The following is a 14789-nucleotide window of genomic DNA, read 5'->3' as shown; positions in this document are numbered from 1 at the left end:
AAAAGGGAGGTGGTGGCGGGGGCGGGGTGCCTGGAAATGGAATGAAGGGTAAGTAAACATTTCTGAGGGCAAATTAAGCTCTAGGAGTGGTGCTGGGCACTATGAATTTAGGATTTTTGCTTTACTCCACTTTGCAGATGAAAAACCTCAGGCTCAGAGAGGTCAAGAAACTGAGTCAATATCATACAGCAAACGATTATATTCTGAAGCCCATTCTTTCTTCACTGACAGAGTAAAGACAGTAAATTATTTTTTTCTTTCTTTCATTCTTTTTTCTTTCCTTCCTTTTCTTTCTTTCTTCCTTTCTTTCTTCCTTCCTTCCTTCCTTTCTTCCTTTCTTCTTTTTTTTTTTTCATAAAATCCAGATCCTGCACAAGAGAGTAAAGTCTTTTGGAGGATGTGGAATGGGAAAGTGACCCCCTAGACCCTAATCCCCACCTCCCTCTCGGCCCCTCTCCCCGCCTCTTCCTTCCTGTCCCTCTAGTAGTTTAACTTCTACCCCCTGTGGCTATACCTCAGAAACCTGTGTAGCCAGAGATGGGAACGGAGGCCACAGAGCAGGTGGGAGTGGGGGCAGGGAGGGGGAGAAGGGTTACAGAGAGGGAGGAAACAGGGAAGGAATGGGATTCTCCACCTGGCAATAGGCCTCTGCCATCCTATGGCTTATTCGGGATTCTTGGCACTATCTCAGACTAGGAGTCCTCCAGATAAATGGGCTGGTGGTGTGAGGCTGGGGTTGTGGGACGGAGACTAGGGCTGAGGGGAAAGGCGGGTTGAACCTAGAGGTCCAGGGTCCCACCTGGGCCCTGAAAACCTGAGTCCCAACCCCGGAGACCCCCTTGGCATGAGTGGTTCAGTGTGCTGGTATTGGAGGTAGAGGGAAGGTGGGTAGGGAAGGGAAAGAAGACAAACAGAAACCCACCCCAGACCGAGGTTGGAGTGCAGGACTCAGGTCTGAGAAAAAGCCTGCATATGGGCATTATTCCAGGAGAGGGCGCTGCAAAGGGAACTGAAGCTCTAGGATTTATTAATAATACAACTCTGGGCTGGGTCCGGTAGCTCAGGCCTGTAATCCCAGGACTTTGGGAGGCCGAGGTGGGTGGATCACCTGAGGCCAGGAGTTCGAGGCCAGCCTGGCCAACATGGTGAAACCCCATCTCTACTAAAAATACAAAAATTAGCTGGGCGTGGTGGTGGGTGTCTGTAGTGGGGCGTCTGTAGTCCCACCTACTCGGGAGGTTGAGGCAGGAGAATCGCTTGAACCTGGGAGGCAGAGATTGCAGTGAATCGAGATTGTGCCACTGCAATCCAGCCTGGGCGACAGAGCAAGGCTCTGTCTCCAAAAATAATAATAATAAATAATAATAATACAAACTCTGTATTATGGTCTTTGGAGAACACAAGTTCTCCCCAGCCATTATCTTCCGTATTGCCATCTTCACAGCAAATCTTGAGAGGTCGGCTGGTCAGGATTTATAATCTCAACATTACATGTTAGGTAACTGAGGTCTAGAAAGAGCAAGTGACTTGCTCAAGGTCACCTAGAAAGCTGGAAGCAGAGATAGGAGGAGTGCAAGAGAAGCCTAGGCCTGCTGAAGGTGTGCTAGGAAGAGTCTGGAGAAGAGCTTATGTCTCTCCGTGTACTGTTACATTTGACCACACAGGAGCTCTCAGCTTGGAAGGCATGTGTGGGCAGGGGAGTGGTGTGGTCAGATGTGTCTCATAAGATCCCGCCTCTCATTTGACCCTCCCAGGTCTCCTGGGGCCATTACTCTGGGGATGAAGAGGAGGCATACTCGGCTGAGCCGCTGCCAGAGCTTTGCTACAAGGCCGATGTCCAGGCCTTCAGCCGGGCCTTCCAACCCAGTGTCTCCCTGACCGTGGCTGCGCTGGGTCTGGCCGGCAATGGCCTGGTCCTGGCTACCCACCTAGCAGCCCGACGCGCAGCGCGCTCGCCCACCTCCGCCCACCTGCTCCAGCTGGCCCTGGCCGACCTCTTGCTGGCCCTGACTCTGCCCTTCGCGGCAGCAGGGGCTCTTCAGGGCTGGAGTCTGGGAAGTGTCACCTGCCGCACCATCTCTGGCCTCTACTCGGCCTCCTTCCACGCCGGCTTCCTCTTCCTGGCCTGTATCAGCGCCGACCGCTATGTGGCCATAGCGCGAGCGCTCCCAGCAGGGCCGCGGCCCTCCACGCCCGGCCGCGCACACTTGGTCTCTGTCATTGTGTGGCTGCTGTCGCTGCTCCTGGCGCTGCCTGCGCTCCTCTTCAGCCGGGACGGGCAGCGGGAAGGCCAACGACGCTGTCGTCTCATTTTCCCCGAGGGCCTCACGCAGACGGTGAAGGGGGCGAGCGCCGTGGCGCAGGTGGCCCTGGGCTTCGCGCTGCCGCTGGGCGTCATGGTAGCCTGCTACGCGCTCCTGGGCCGCACGCTGCTGGCCGCCAGGGGGCCCGAGCGCCGGCGTGCGCTGCGCGTCGTGGTGGCTCTGGTGGCGGCCTTCGTGGTGCTGCAGCTGCCCTACAGCCTCGCCCTGCTGCTGGATACGGCCGATCTACTGGCTGCGCGCGAGCGGAGCTGCCCAGCCAGCAAACGCAAGGATGTCGCACTGCTGGTGACCAGCGGCTTGGCCCTCGCCCGCTGCGGCCTCAATCCAGTGCTCTACGCCTTCCTGGGTCTGCGCTTCCGCCAGGACCTGCGGAGGCTGCTACGGGGTGGGGGATGCCCCTCAGGGCCTCATCGCCGCCGCGGCTGCCCCCGCCGGCCCCGCCTTTCTTCCTGCTCAGCTCCCACGGAGACCCACAGTCTCTCCTGGGACAACTAGGGCTGCGAAACTAGAGGAGGGGGCAGGCTGAGGGTCGTGGGAAAGGGGAGTAGGTGGGGGGACACTGAGAAAGAGACAGGGACCTAAAGGGACTACCTCTGTGCCTTGCCACATTAAATCGATAACATGGAAATTAGATGCAACCCAACAACTGTTACTATTTTTGAGTCACCGACTTGGAAGTGATTTGTGGCAGGGCAGAGCCGGTGGGTTAACATCCCGCCCCTGCCCGCCCCTCAACCCCAGCGCTTGGCTCTCTGAGTGGAAGACGCTGAGGGCCTGGGTGGGGGTGGGGGGCTGCTGAGTCTGCTAAAGCTCTAGCCACTGACACTCCCTCCACCGTCACCCGGCCTCAGCCAACAGAGGTGAGATGGGAAAGCTGCCAGGCAAGGAGGGGCGCGGGTTCCTCTTGCAATACTGTAAAGCAGAGCTTTCTAACAACCAGAGCGCTCTCCAGTAATGGCTGCCTTAGCAAATACGGAGTTCCCGCTATTGGAATGTTCAGACCGTCGTGGACGCTGTGGGCCTTTGCGTGGTGTGGGGGGAGGGGGGAGAGGGGCAAGAGATTCCCGTTTTGGGTGGGCATTTGGATTACATTACCACTTTACAATCCCTTCCTAGTGTCTGATGGAAGGAAAATGAAAAAATTAATTTTAAAAGTTGAGTTGAAGTTTTTCACCTTGAAGAAAAACCTAGGAGGGACTGCAATCTGCAAATTTCCGGAGTAGTTATCAGGGGTGCGGTGGGGGTGAGGGATACTTGCTGTTCTCCATCTTCTCTGGGGACTGGGTCAGAGGAAATGCACTGAGCTGGCCGGAAAGAGAGAGGTTGGATATGGGAAAAAACTTCTCTGCAGGCAAGGGCCTGGGATCCAGACCGGGAAGATGGTTGTGGTATCTCTATTCCTAGGAAATCTCTCAGTACAGGCCACTCTCATCTGGAGAGAGGCCACAGCCGAGATGGCCTCTAAACCCGCTCGCATTGATTCCTGGTCTTTGTTTTACACAATCAAAACGGGCAGGATGGTGTTCACGTGCGACAGTTCTCGCGGTTTAATACCGGTCAGCAAAGCTGTCCCCACCACTCCAGCTTGGAGTCTAGGGTCGAGAAGGGCGGGGCGTGGCGAGGAGGTCTCAAGGGAGGCGCTGGCCCGACGGCCCCGCCCGTCCCGCCCTGCCCCGCCCCTTCCCGCCCATCCCAGCCCAGCCCGGGCTAGCAGTCCTTCTCAGAGCCTCCGGCAGCAGCTGCGAAAAGAGGTCCCCCACGGCCTCTAGGGGCCAGGATCCAGGGAAGACCCGGAGACGGCGCCGATCCTCAAAGGGTCCCCCTCGCCAGCCACTGGGGACCGACCTGGAACCCCCCATCAGAGATCTCGGGAATCGCCGCTGAGTCAGCAACACGCGCGCGCGCCCGCGAAGGCCGCGGCCCCGCCCCGGCCGCCTAACGCCTGGGTTAACCCCTTCCTACACAGAACAGCAGGATATTCGCCCTAAGAGGCCTCCACTCTGTTCCGAGACCACAGAATTCCTTAGAATCTCAAGCCACTCTCCCCAGCTGAGTTCGGTGAGCTGTGAGCTCTATATTCGATTTTATTTCTGGCCTAGGTCTGCGCCTTCCCAGAGTGCCTGCCTCAACTGCTTCACCTCAAAAAGGAGGTGAGGCCAAGTGCAGTGGCTCACACCTGTAATCCCAGCACTTTGGAAAGCCAAGCTGGGAGGATCGCTTGAGCCCAGGAGTTCGAGACCAGCCTACGCAACATAGTGAGGCTCCATTTCTACAAAAAATAAATTTAAAAAATTAGCCAGGCATAGTGGTGTGCACCTGTAGTCCCAGCTCCTGGAGAGGCTGAGGTGGGAGGATCCCTTGAGCCCAGAAGTTCGAGGCTGTAGTAAACTATGATGGCTCTACTGCACCCCAGCCTGGGCGAAACAGCGAGACCCTGTGTGGAAGAAAAAAAAAAAAAAAGAAAAAGGACAGGGGAGAGCTGAATCAGACCCAGAAACTCGAGAAACTGGACTCCTCCCCAGACGTGGAGGGCCACCTCCAGAGCTACATCCTCTTAGTAGCCAAGGCGTTTCCCTTTCTCAGGGACCCTGAGACGAGACAGGGGTTCAGAGAGCGACAGTTGGGTTTTCCTCTGTCCTGTACCAAAGCTGCTCACAGGGATTTTAATTTGTTGGTTGGTGAGCCAAGAGTTAAACCGAGAGCCTGAAGGCGGGCTTCCGTGACGTCACTAGCACCCCGCGTCCGACTTCAGAGACTGGGGCGTGGCTAACATCTTCTCGTCCCCTCCCTCCCTGTTTCCCCGCCCCTCCCCGCTGTCACCCAGCCAGGGGCACATGATGCAACCCACCGGGGTTTCAGCCGTCTGATTGGTAGCCGCGCCCGGCGCCAGGCACAGGGATTGGACAGAGGAGGCTGTGACGAAACCTGGACCCTGCCTAGTAAAGAAGGGAGGAGAGAAAGAAGAGAGAAGGGGGGGCCCCCGGGAGGGAGGGGGCTGGGGGGGCGGGGTCCCAGCTCTGTGCTCGCGCCCCCAGCGCGCCAGTCCCGGGGCTGCAGGGAGCGCAGCGCGCGCGGCCCGGGCCCCGGCCACCGGACGCCCTACCGGACACGACCCTCCCTGGAGCTTGGACAACTGCCCACCTCGGACGCTGCACCGGACACTGCCCCCCACAGGGCTGGACACTCCAACGGACACTACTTCCCAGCTCCGGACATTGCTCCCTCCTCTCCCGGGGCCCTGGACGCTTTTCCCCCTCCCCCCTCCGGGGGCCCAGACACTGAGCCCCCCTCAGCGTCTGGCTAGCGTCCCCTTGCACCCCAGCCCAGGACACTGCCTCCTCCCTGTGCTCTTCTCCCTCCTGCTCCTCCCACCTCATCTTTCCCCTGCTCGGGTCGGAGCCCCGCCAGTTTCTCCGACCCCCTGCTGCTCGGCCGCGGCTGCCCGCGCCCCCATCCCCGGCTCCTCGCCCGGATGCCTCTCCCCGGGGGACTGTGGTGGCTTCTCTGCTGCCGTCGAGGCTTCACTCTTCTGCACCGGGACTACGGGGACGGCGAGCTTAGCGGGGACGGGGACGAGGACGAGGACGAGGAAACCTTTGAGCTACGGACCCCGAGTCCAGCGGGCGGCGGGAGGGTAAGTCCCGGGGGTTTGGAACCTCGTCTCAATCACTCTGTCTGCAACCGGCCGTGGAACTCGCTCCAGCCTCCAGCCACACGCTGCGCGCTTGGCGAACTAGGGACGTAGGGGAGGTTTTTGCCTGGGGGCCAAAGCCCCCGGGAGCTCTCGGAGCAGCAGCCCTACTCGGGATGTGCCTGTGGGCCTCCCGCCGCAGGCTGGGCGCTGTCCACCTGCTGGGGGCCCTGAGGCAGGGGAGGCGTCACGCGTGGCCCGACCTGGCCCTGCCTCTCCCTTCCCCGCTGGGCCCGCGTCCCATCCCGTCTCCTTCCGCCTCCGCCAGCGCCGAGGAATGTGGCGAGGCCGGCTGGGCGGCTCGAACGCCTGGGTCCCCCTCCGCTCCCAGTTCGCAAGCGCTGAGGCCAGATGCGAGAGCTCCCGTTGCGGAGACCTGGGCGAGGGGGAGAAGTCATCCCAGGATTGGGGTCTGTGGCGGGGACCCCACGGAAAAGGAGGTGGGGGCTCTTTGAGGACCCCTCCTCATTACCCTGCCACTCAGGACAGAACTCTCGGCTTTCCCGGGTGAGGCTCCTGGGAAACCCCTGAGGGAATGGATGGTGAGGGACACTGGGCTGCTGCCTGATTTTGTCGAATCTCCCCGTGGGGAAACGGAGGCACGATTGGTGTGGGAGACCTCCATCCCCTGACGTCTCCTCCCCCATCCCCCCTGCACACTGGCGGCCAGACTCCCGTGTGCTGTGGCCCAGGTCAGGCTCCCATCCCCCGCGCAGGGGTCCCCAGCAGGCCCAGTGGCTCGGTGCCCGGGTGGGGCGGGCTGCGCCGCCGGGTCCGGCGCCAGCACCTGGCGGAGGCGGAGGGTGGATAAATATAGAGGGGGGGAGGGAGGGAAGCAGGGCACTGCGATTAGGGGAGTTAGCCTAAGAGGGTGGTCAGTACCTGCCACATGTGGTGTGGCTGATAGCCCCACTCAGACCTTCCAGAAAATAGGTAGAGGTTCACATAGAAAAGGCGCAGGACCCAGGCGTCCCCAAACTTCCCGCTTGGGCAGGGTCGGCTTTACCAGGCCATTGCCTCCCTCATGCTCCACCTCAACTCCCCCTTTCCCGGAGCCTGGGGACAGGTGTCCCTGGCCCCCTCCCCCACCTCCCCCTCTTGGCTCTAGCAGTCTGGGAGCAATATGAGGATGGCACGGTTCCCCGCCTGGCTGGCCTCCGGGTTGGGTTTGTGGCCTCTCTCAGACCCCAGTCTACAGTTGAAGTTCCAGGACAGGGGGAAGGGAGGGGGAGGGGGAGGGCAAAACCCTGAACTACACCTGCCTCTAGAGGGTGTGCCATTCCTCAGTCTGGCCCGCCCTTCCTAAGCCCCAGAAAAGGGGCAGGGTCTCTGCTCACGGTTGGGTCTCAGGAGAGTCTATGGGAGAATGTAAGACGCTTTTGGAGAAAGCCCTATACTGAAAGGGCCCCCTGCCCTTCATTCACCTCTGTGCCTACCACCTGTCCTGCCTTGGCCAGGGAGGCAGTGTGGGAGAAGGGAAAACGAGGAGGAGAGGGTGCCTTGGAGCCTGGCAGAGCGAGCTAACCTCTCCTTTTTCAAAGATGGGAAAACTAAGGCCCAGAGATGGAAAGAGACTTGCCCAAGGTTCCACAGTGAGTTAGTGGTGGAGTGGGAATTGGAACCCGGGTCTCCTGACTCTCTGCCCAGTGCTCTTTCCACCCGACCCTACCCTTGATTGTATCTTCAAAGGGTGACTGAGAGGAGCTTTGGCTCCTTAGCTCCTGCTGTTCTGGAGAGCTTGTCCTGTTGCGATAGGCGGGAGGGGCGAGCCCAGCGGCTCCAGCGCGCTCCACCCCAGTCACGACCCCACTCTGTGATTCCTTCCTCAATCCCCTGAGCAGCCCTGTCCTGAGGGCAGAAGGCACGAACCTTGCACAGGAAGGGCTTTGACCCTAAGGGCTTCCCCGCCTGTCTCCCCAGGGTCCCCTGGAAGTGACACTGACTCAGCCGGTGAGGAGCGGGCCTGTCTCCAACAGGTGAGCTACGCCCCTACCTCCCATAGTCTCGAGACCCCAGCCTGTTCCCGGGACCCCCATCCTCACTGTCTCCTCTAGCGGTTGCGCAATAAGGGAGAGGCCCTACGCCGGACGCTGTGGTTTGGCTGGGGTCCCGGGGGGAGGTCCGACTGGGGGCGCGGGGAGAAAGAGGGGGGTCGGGGCTATTTCTGGTGCGAGGTCAGAATGGCCCAGCGGTTCCCACAGCCTGGGGGAGGGGTGCCCAGCTTGGGAGCAGACACTCTTGCGGTCTGGGGAGCCCCTACAGAGGAGCCCCCTAGAGGCGGAGTGGAGGCCCAACCCTCCCTCCCCTCTGGCCCAGGCTGCAGAGCTGGGAGGAAACTTGGAGCCTCATCCCGGAGAAAGGGCTGCCGGAGGACGACCCAGACATCGTTGTGAAAGGTAGAGACCCCCTCAGTGCACTCTGGAGGTCCCCAATCCCAACCCTCCAGAGACTATGTGTCCTACTGATGTTCCTTCCCTCCCTCTCCTGCCCCCAGGTTGGCTGTACCGGGAGCCCCGCGGAGGAGGGGCGCGACCCTGGCTGCCCCCGCGCCGAGCCTGGTTTGTGCTCACTCGAGACTCCTTGGATCAGTTCAGCAGTAGCGGGAAGGGGGCGCGGCGTCTCGGGAGCCTCGTGCTCACCAGCCTGTGCTCGGTGACCGGCCCAGAGCGCAGGCGTAAGGAGACAGGTGAGACCTCCTGGGGACTCTCTGACCTTCCTGGGCAGGGGCCCCAGCAGACCCTAATGGCCCTCTCCGGCCTCTCTTTTCCCCAGGTCTGTGGTCAGTGACTGTGTCTGGTCGGAAACACAGTGTCAGCCTCTGCTCCCCACGCCAGGCAGAGGCTGAGCGCTGGGGGGTGGCATTGCGGGAAGTGATTGCCTCCAAGGCACCCCTGGAGACCCCCACCCAGCTACTGCTCAGGGACATACAGGTAAGAGAGGACACCAGGGAGAGCCAGGAGAGTGGTGGACCCCAAAGCTTTCTGGGCTTGTGAGGAATTCCCTTCCTTATCAAGGTGACCCTCTCCCTGTTCCCCTAGGAAAGTTGCGGGGACCCAGAGGCAGTTGCCCTCATTTACCTGCGGAACCCGATTCTGAGACACACTAGTGGAGCCTTGTACGCCCCGCTCCTGCCCCTGCCCTACGGAGTCAGCGCCCCAGGTGAGTGGTCCCATGGCCCAAGTCCCCTGGATGGGATGGGGTGGATCAGAGGTAAGAATCTGAATCCCTTAACTGGCAGGGACCTAAGCATCCTTTAGGGGCCTGCCAGTTCCTCACTTTTCAAAGGATTAAGGTGAAACTGGAAGCTGGCCAGGGTGGAGGGGAGGAAGCCAGCACCCACAAAAGGGTCCTCTTTGACCACCTTCTCTATGGCTTTCATTCTGACTACTGATTTTCCTTCAGGAGTTTGTACATTCTCCTATTTTTTCATTATACTCTTGAGACCATGCCATATTACCTTTACAAGTGGTATAAAAGCTACCACTTTTGTAGAACGTGCTGGCCTCATCAAATTGTACTTCTCCCTAAATGGTTTAGTGACTGGCCCAGGTCCTAAAGTTAGAGGATTAAAGGGTGCTGGGAGAGGAACCCGGGTTTTCTGACTCCTAGTCCATCCTGTTTTCTGATCTATGGTGGTGAGCCTCAGTATCGAGCTACAGAATCTGGGGTGTGAATCTACAGCCCTTCAGCCGTCCCTCTCCCTAAGTCCAAATCCAGGCTTAGTGGGATTGGGAAGGGGATTCCTGGGAGGCAGAGGTTAAGAGTCTGGCTTCGTGGGACCACTGCTTTCCCTTCACTCTTCCTGTCGTTCGTACCCTCCTCTCCCTGCCACCCCATCCCCTTATATTCCCTCTGACTTTCCCCTGGTTCATACCTTCCTCCCAGGGCGCAGCTCTGTGTTCCCTTTCCAAACCGTCCCTCCGCCCCCACCCTCCCACAGGTCCGGGCTATGCACCCCTGCGCGAGGAGGCGGTGCGGCTGTTCTTGGCGCTGCAGGCGCTGGAGGGGGCGCGGCGCCCCGGGCCCTTGATGCAGGGTGTGCTCCAAACCTGCCGGGACTTGCCCGCGCTCCGGGATGAACTCTTCCTGCAGCTGGCTAAGCAGACCTCGGGCCCTGCAGGCCCCCCCGGGCTCCCGGCTACCCAAGACCCTGCGACCCTGCGGTACTGGCAACTCCTCACCTGCATGAGCTGCACCTTCCGGCCTGGGGGAGCTGTGCGGGGGCACCTCCTGGGGCACTTGGAGAGGTGAGAGGGGCGGGGCGGGGGTTACGGCCTAGGCGAGGAGCTACCGGGCTGGGAGAGAACGAAAGGTCTTTTTGCAAAAGGCTTGGTAGGTAAAGAACCCAGTAATACATACAGTGCCTTTGTGGAAGATACAAGATCCTATCTCAGTTGTGAGCGGATGAATTACAATAAAACGCCCCCCTTGGACTAAGGAATTATGAAAAGGCTGCTTTTTCTCGAGCTGATGCAGGCCAGCGCCAGGGCTTAGGAAAATGTAGTACAGTGGCTGGATTTCGATTTCAGGTCGAAGGAAAATCACGCAGACTTTCGGAAGTGGTGGGAGCAGTTGGGAGAAAGCTGCCAGGGGACTTGAAAAGTAATTCAGCTCTATGCAAAGCACTGGGGATAGATTTAGAAGAGCCTTCAAAAACTTAAGTTGGGGCGGGGAGGAAATCGGCTAGATAAAATAAACTATAAGAGAAGAAGGCAAGAGGGAGGGGAAGAAAAGCCCTTGGAGTATTGATCCTTGGGTTTCCTCCCAACCAGGACCGAGCAGGCACTCCCGGACTCGGAATTGGCGGAATATGCGCGCTTCATCCGGAAAGCGCTGGGCCGGACGCGCGGCCGAGAGCTGGTGCCCTCGCTGGCGGAGATTTCCGCGCTGAGCCAACGGCAGGAGCTGCTGTGTACCGTGCACTGTCCGGGGGCTGGTGCCTGTACTGTGGCCATCGACTCCCACACCACGGCGGGGGAGGTGAGGCCAGAGAAAGGCCCCATGACCTCCAACCCACCCTGCCAGCTTCTCACGCTTGTCTCACCCGCTTCCTGGACCCTAGGTTTGCCCCGAGTCTCAGATTATTTTGGTAAGGGAGGGAGTGGTGGTGACAGGACTAAGAGACCCCTTCTAATTGAATCAACCCCTCCCAGAATCCTGGCAAGACCCCTGAGTGGTCTGACTTTCCCCTCACTCTCCTCTTCTAGGTGGCTCGAGAGCTGGTGGGGCGGCTGGGCTTGGCCCGCAGCCGCAACGCATTCGCACTGTACGAGCAGCGAGGGACCCAGGAGCGAGCCCTGGCTGGGGGGACCCTCGTGGCCGACGTGCTCACCAGGTTTGAGAAGTAAATGTCCAGCCCCAGCCCTGCTCTCTATTAGCCCGTCCACTTCTCAGCTGAGGTCAGTCGCTAAGCGGACATTATCCAGCGCTTGCCCCTGGCCCTGCGCTGTGGTGTTCGCTGGTTTACAGACGGACCTGCCTGCTGCAGGTTTGCAGTCCGACTTCAGCCTCACATCCGCGGTGGGCTCCGCCCAGGCCCCGCCCCAAACATATGGACCCGCCCCCACCCCGAGCTGCCCTAGCTGTGCGGTCAGGCTTCTCCCTAGTGCGGCGTCCGCTCCTCTTCTGCAGCTTGGCCGCGGAGGAAGCTGGGTTGGAGGATTCGCCCGACTCCGGGTGGAGACTATGTCTGCGTCTTCACGGACCTCTGCACCCTGAGGGGCTGTCCCCAGACGGTCACGAACTGCCTTTCCTCTTTGAGCAGGTGAGGCTCTCCGGCGTTCACGCCTCCAAACAGACCCCCAAGCCTGAACCCCTGGTTTTCGGGCCATCTCATTACTATGGCAGCCCCGCGGGAGGCTTGACTAGAACCTAGACCTCCTCAGATTCCGAGAGGCGTTTTCGCCTGACGCCGGGTGCCTCCCCTGCAGGCTCACGCTCTGCTGCTGCGGGGCCGGCCGCCCCCACCCGACGACACGCTGCGCGCCCTGGCGGCGCTGCGCCTGCAGAGCCTGCACCGGGACTTCTCCCCGCGGGTGCCCCTGCCCCGCCTGGACCGCCTGCTCCCGCCCCCGGCCCCGCCGCGCGAAGACCCGCCCCGCCCGACCCCCAGGCCGCCCCCCTCCGCTGCCCTGCTGGCCGGGGCCCTCTGGAGCCCGGGCCTGGCCAAGAGGCGGGCGGAGCGGGCACGGCGCGGCGGGGCCGGCCGCATGGCGGGAAGCATGGCCCGCGAGGGAGGAGGCGGCGCCGGCACGGCAGCTGCAGTGCTGGGCGGCTGGAAGCGGCTGCGGGGCATGGGCCGAGCTGAGGCCATGGCCGCCTACCTGGCCCTGGCGGCGCAGTGTCCGGGGTTCGGCGCTGCTCGGTATGACGTTCTGGAGCTGAGCACGGTGAGGGGGAGAAGGGAGAAGGGGACTCTGGCGGCCCAAGCACCACACCTTTGCCCCAGAGCCACAGGTCCCACGGAGGGTCACGTCATTCCCCACATCTAGAACAGCTGCCCACCTCAAACCCCAGGAGTCACCAGCCCTTGGGCCCTCACATCCCTGGAGCCTTAGCCCCCTCCACACACGTGCTGTGAATCATAGGGGGATCAGGAAACTCCTGCTCACAGACACCCATCTCCCCCTACCAAAAATAACGCTGGACTCCTCCTTCCACCCTGACTCTGCCCCTGTGTCTGCAGGAGCCTGGTGGGGGTGCTCCACAGAAGCTATGCCTGGGCTTGGGAGCCAAGGCCATGTCTCTCTCCCGGCCGGGGGAGACAGAGCCCATCCACAGTGTCAGCTATGGCCATGTGGCCGCCTGCCAGCTAATGGGCCCCCACACTCTGGCCTTGAGGGTGGGAGAGAGCCAGCTCCTCCTGCAGAGCCCCCAGGTGAGTGGGAAGAGGAGTTGTGGGAGGAGGAGAGAAGGGAAGGGATGTCAGGAAACATTTTCGGAACACCAAGCATGGGCCAGGTAGAGTTCTAAGCACTGGGGATCCAGCAGTGATCACAGACAAGCTGAAGGAGCTTACACTAGAGTGGGGGAGTCAGACAATAAACAAGGAATCCCAGGCTATGAAAACAGTGAGAAATGCTACAAAGGAAAGAATGATGTGACAGGAAGTCAGAGAAGGGTTCTCAAAAACGGTGCCATTTAAGCTAGCCAGGGAAGACCTGGGGGAACAGCATTCCAGGTGGAAAGAATTGCAAGGCGGCCAGGTGCAGTGGCTTGTGCCTGTAATCCCAGCACTTGGGAAGGCCGGGGCAGGCGGATGGCGAGGTCAGGAGGTCAAGACCATCCTGACCAACATGGTGAAACCCTGTCTCTACTAAAAATACAAAAATTAGCTGCGGGTGGTGGCGCACACCTGTAGTCCCAGCTACTCGGGAGGCTGAGGTAGAAGAATTGATTGAACCCGGGAGGCAGAGGTTGCAGTGAGCCGAGGCACTCCAGCCTGGCAACAGAGCAAGACTCCATCTCAACACCACCACCACCAAAAAAAAAAAAAAAAAAAAAAAAAAGAATGTTAGAAGAGCAGAAAGAACCAAGTATGACCGGCACATAGAAATGAAGGAGACAGTGATGATAAGGAAGAAAAGGTTGCAGGGCCATAGCACGTAGGACCGTGGTGGGGAAACTGGAGCCCTAGAGCCTGGAGAAAGGATGAGAAAAAGAAGAGAACCTGGCAGCGCCTGTTGCACACTGACCTCTGCCCTCTCTTAGGTGGAAGAGATCATGCAGCTGGTGAATGCCTACTTGGCCAACCCCTCCCCCGAGAGGCCCTGCAGCAGCTCTTCTCGTCCATGCCAAGACCTGCCAGACACCTCCCCTCCCAGCCAGCACCCGGGCCTGGACGAGCCCCAGGGACAGTCTGGCTGCTTGGGGCAGCTGCAGGACTGAGCCTGCCAAGAGGTCACGACTTCCCTCCTGCCTCCAGCCTGGGCTAGGACTGCTCCGAGATTTGAGGGAAACATGGACCCTTTTGGCCCTGCAGGGACAGGGCACATCCCACACCCAAGGGCTACAATGGGTGTGGGCAATTTTCTAGTTTGTTTCTTAATTTATTTGTAGAAGAGAAGCAAAAAAAAAAAAAAAAAAAAAGTTTCTTATTTACACAAACCCTTCCTGTGGGAGTGTTATTCAGTGGGGCAAGTTAGAACCCCATAATGCAGAGCCCCGCCTCTGGGGACGCCCACACCCTGGGCTTTTACCAGGCTCTGGGGGAAGTCTGGACACCACAGCGCTTCACCCGCCCCCTCCTTGACCTTCCAGACTTAACCTCCTCCTGGCCATTATGCTGCCACAGGCTTGTGGGTGGAGCAGGCAAACAGGCCTCATTGGAAGCTGGCAGTTACTCACCCTCCCTTCTTCATTGAGTGGCATACGGATGGCCTCCTGGAATCCCTGAGGCTGGAGGGCAATGAGTCATCAGATCTGGCACTGGCCATTTCTTACACTGGTGTCCAGTTCTGGGCCCATCATTGGTGTGCCTAATGCTTTGGGCCTAGAATGGAGAGAAGCTTGGGGCAGATAACAAACCCATGAATTTCTCTGGCACAGAAAAGTAACTCAGGATGTGCTCAGCCCTACTCTTGAATTCTGTTTCTACTAATCAGGTTAGGTTGAACTGGATTGAGTTCCTGGAACTCTCATGGCCCTGGGCACTGGGAATCTGGAGTCTCGGCTCTTCTGGCCTGCTCGTAATGTAGCGTGCCCTCCTTCGGTAGACCCCACCTCCTCTGCCTTGAGTGGAAGAGGTTGGGGCAACATTGACCCTCACTGGGGCA

At 59.6% G+C, this 14789-nt stretch overlaps 2 protein-coding genes across 7 annotated transcripts; both read left to right on the top strand.

Moving 5' to 3' along the window:
• The first annotated feature begins 98 nt into the window (after positions 1 to 98).
• On the top strand, positions 99 to 3472 carry CCR10 (C-C motif chemokine receptor 10). The gene is made up of 2 exons (XM_003913098.3): positions 99 to 561; positions 1755 to 3472. Exons 1-2 carry the CDS (start codon positions 538 to 540, stop codon positions 2817 to 2819), a joined length of 1089 nt encoding a protein of 362 aa, XP_003913147.1. The 5' UTR covers positions 99 to 537; the 3' UTR covers positions 2820 to 3472.
• Positions 3473 to 5315: 1843 nt separating this feature from the next.
• Positions 5316 to 14121, top strand: PLEKHH3 (pleckstrin homology, MyTH4 and FERM domain containing H3). Of its 6 annotated transcripts, none has more exons than XR_639213.3 (13): positions 5316 to 5958; positions 7936 to 7991; positions 8332 to 8411; positions 8510 to 8701; positions 8788 to 8945; positions 9054 to 9174; positions 9956 to 10262; positions 10788 to 10995; positions 11223 to 11350; positions 11647 to 11779; positions 11946 to 12379; positions 12701 to 12892; positions 13726 to 14121. XR_639213.3 is itself a non-coding variant. In XM_009190685.3 (13 exons), exons 1-13 carry the CDS (start codon positions 5797 to 5799, stop codon positions 13900 to 13902), a joined length of 2373 nt encoding a protein of 790 aa, XP_009188949.2. In that variant the 5' UTR covers positions 5316 to 5796; the 3' UTR covers positions 13903 to 14121. The 6 variants fall into 6 exon arrangements, 4 of the variants coding, with proteins under 4 accessions (XP_009188949.2, XP_003913143.2, XP_021784904.1 ...); XR_639212.3 differs by having other exon boundaries at positions 11223 to 11359; XM_009190685.3 differs by having other exon boundaries at positions 11946 to 12404.
• Positions 14122 to 14789: the final 668 nt, after the last annotated feature.

The sequence above is a fragment of the Papio anubis genome, chromosome 17 (assembly GCF_008728515.1).
Source record: "Papio anubis isolate 15944 chromosome 17, Panubis1.0, whole genome shotgun sequence".
Lineage (NCBI taxonomy): Eukaryota > Metazoa > Chordata > Mammalia > Primates > Cercopithecidae > Papio > Papio anubis.
Note: the sequence above shows the minus strand (reverse complement) of the source record. Positions and strands in the feature narration are given on the sequence as shown.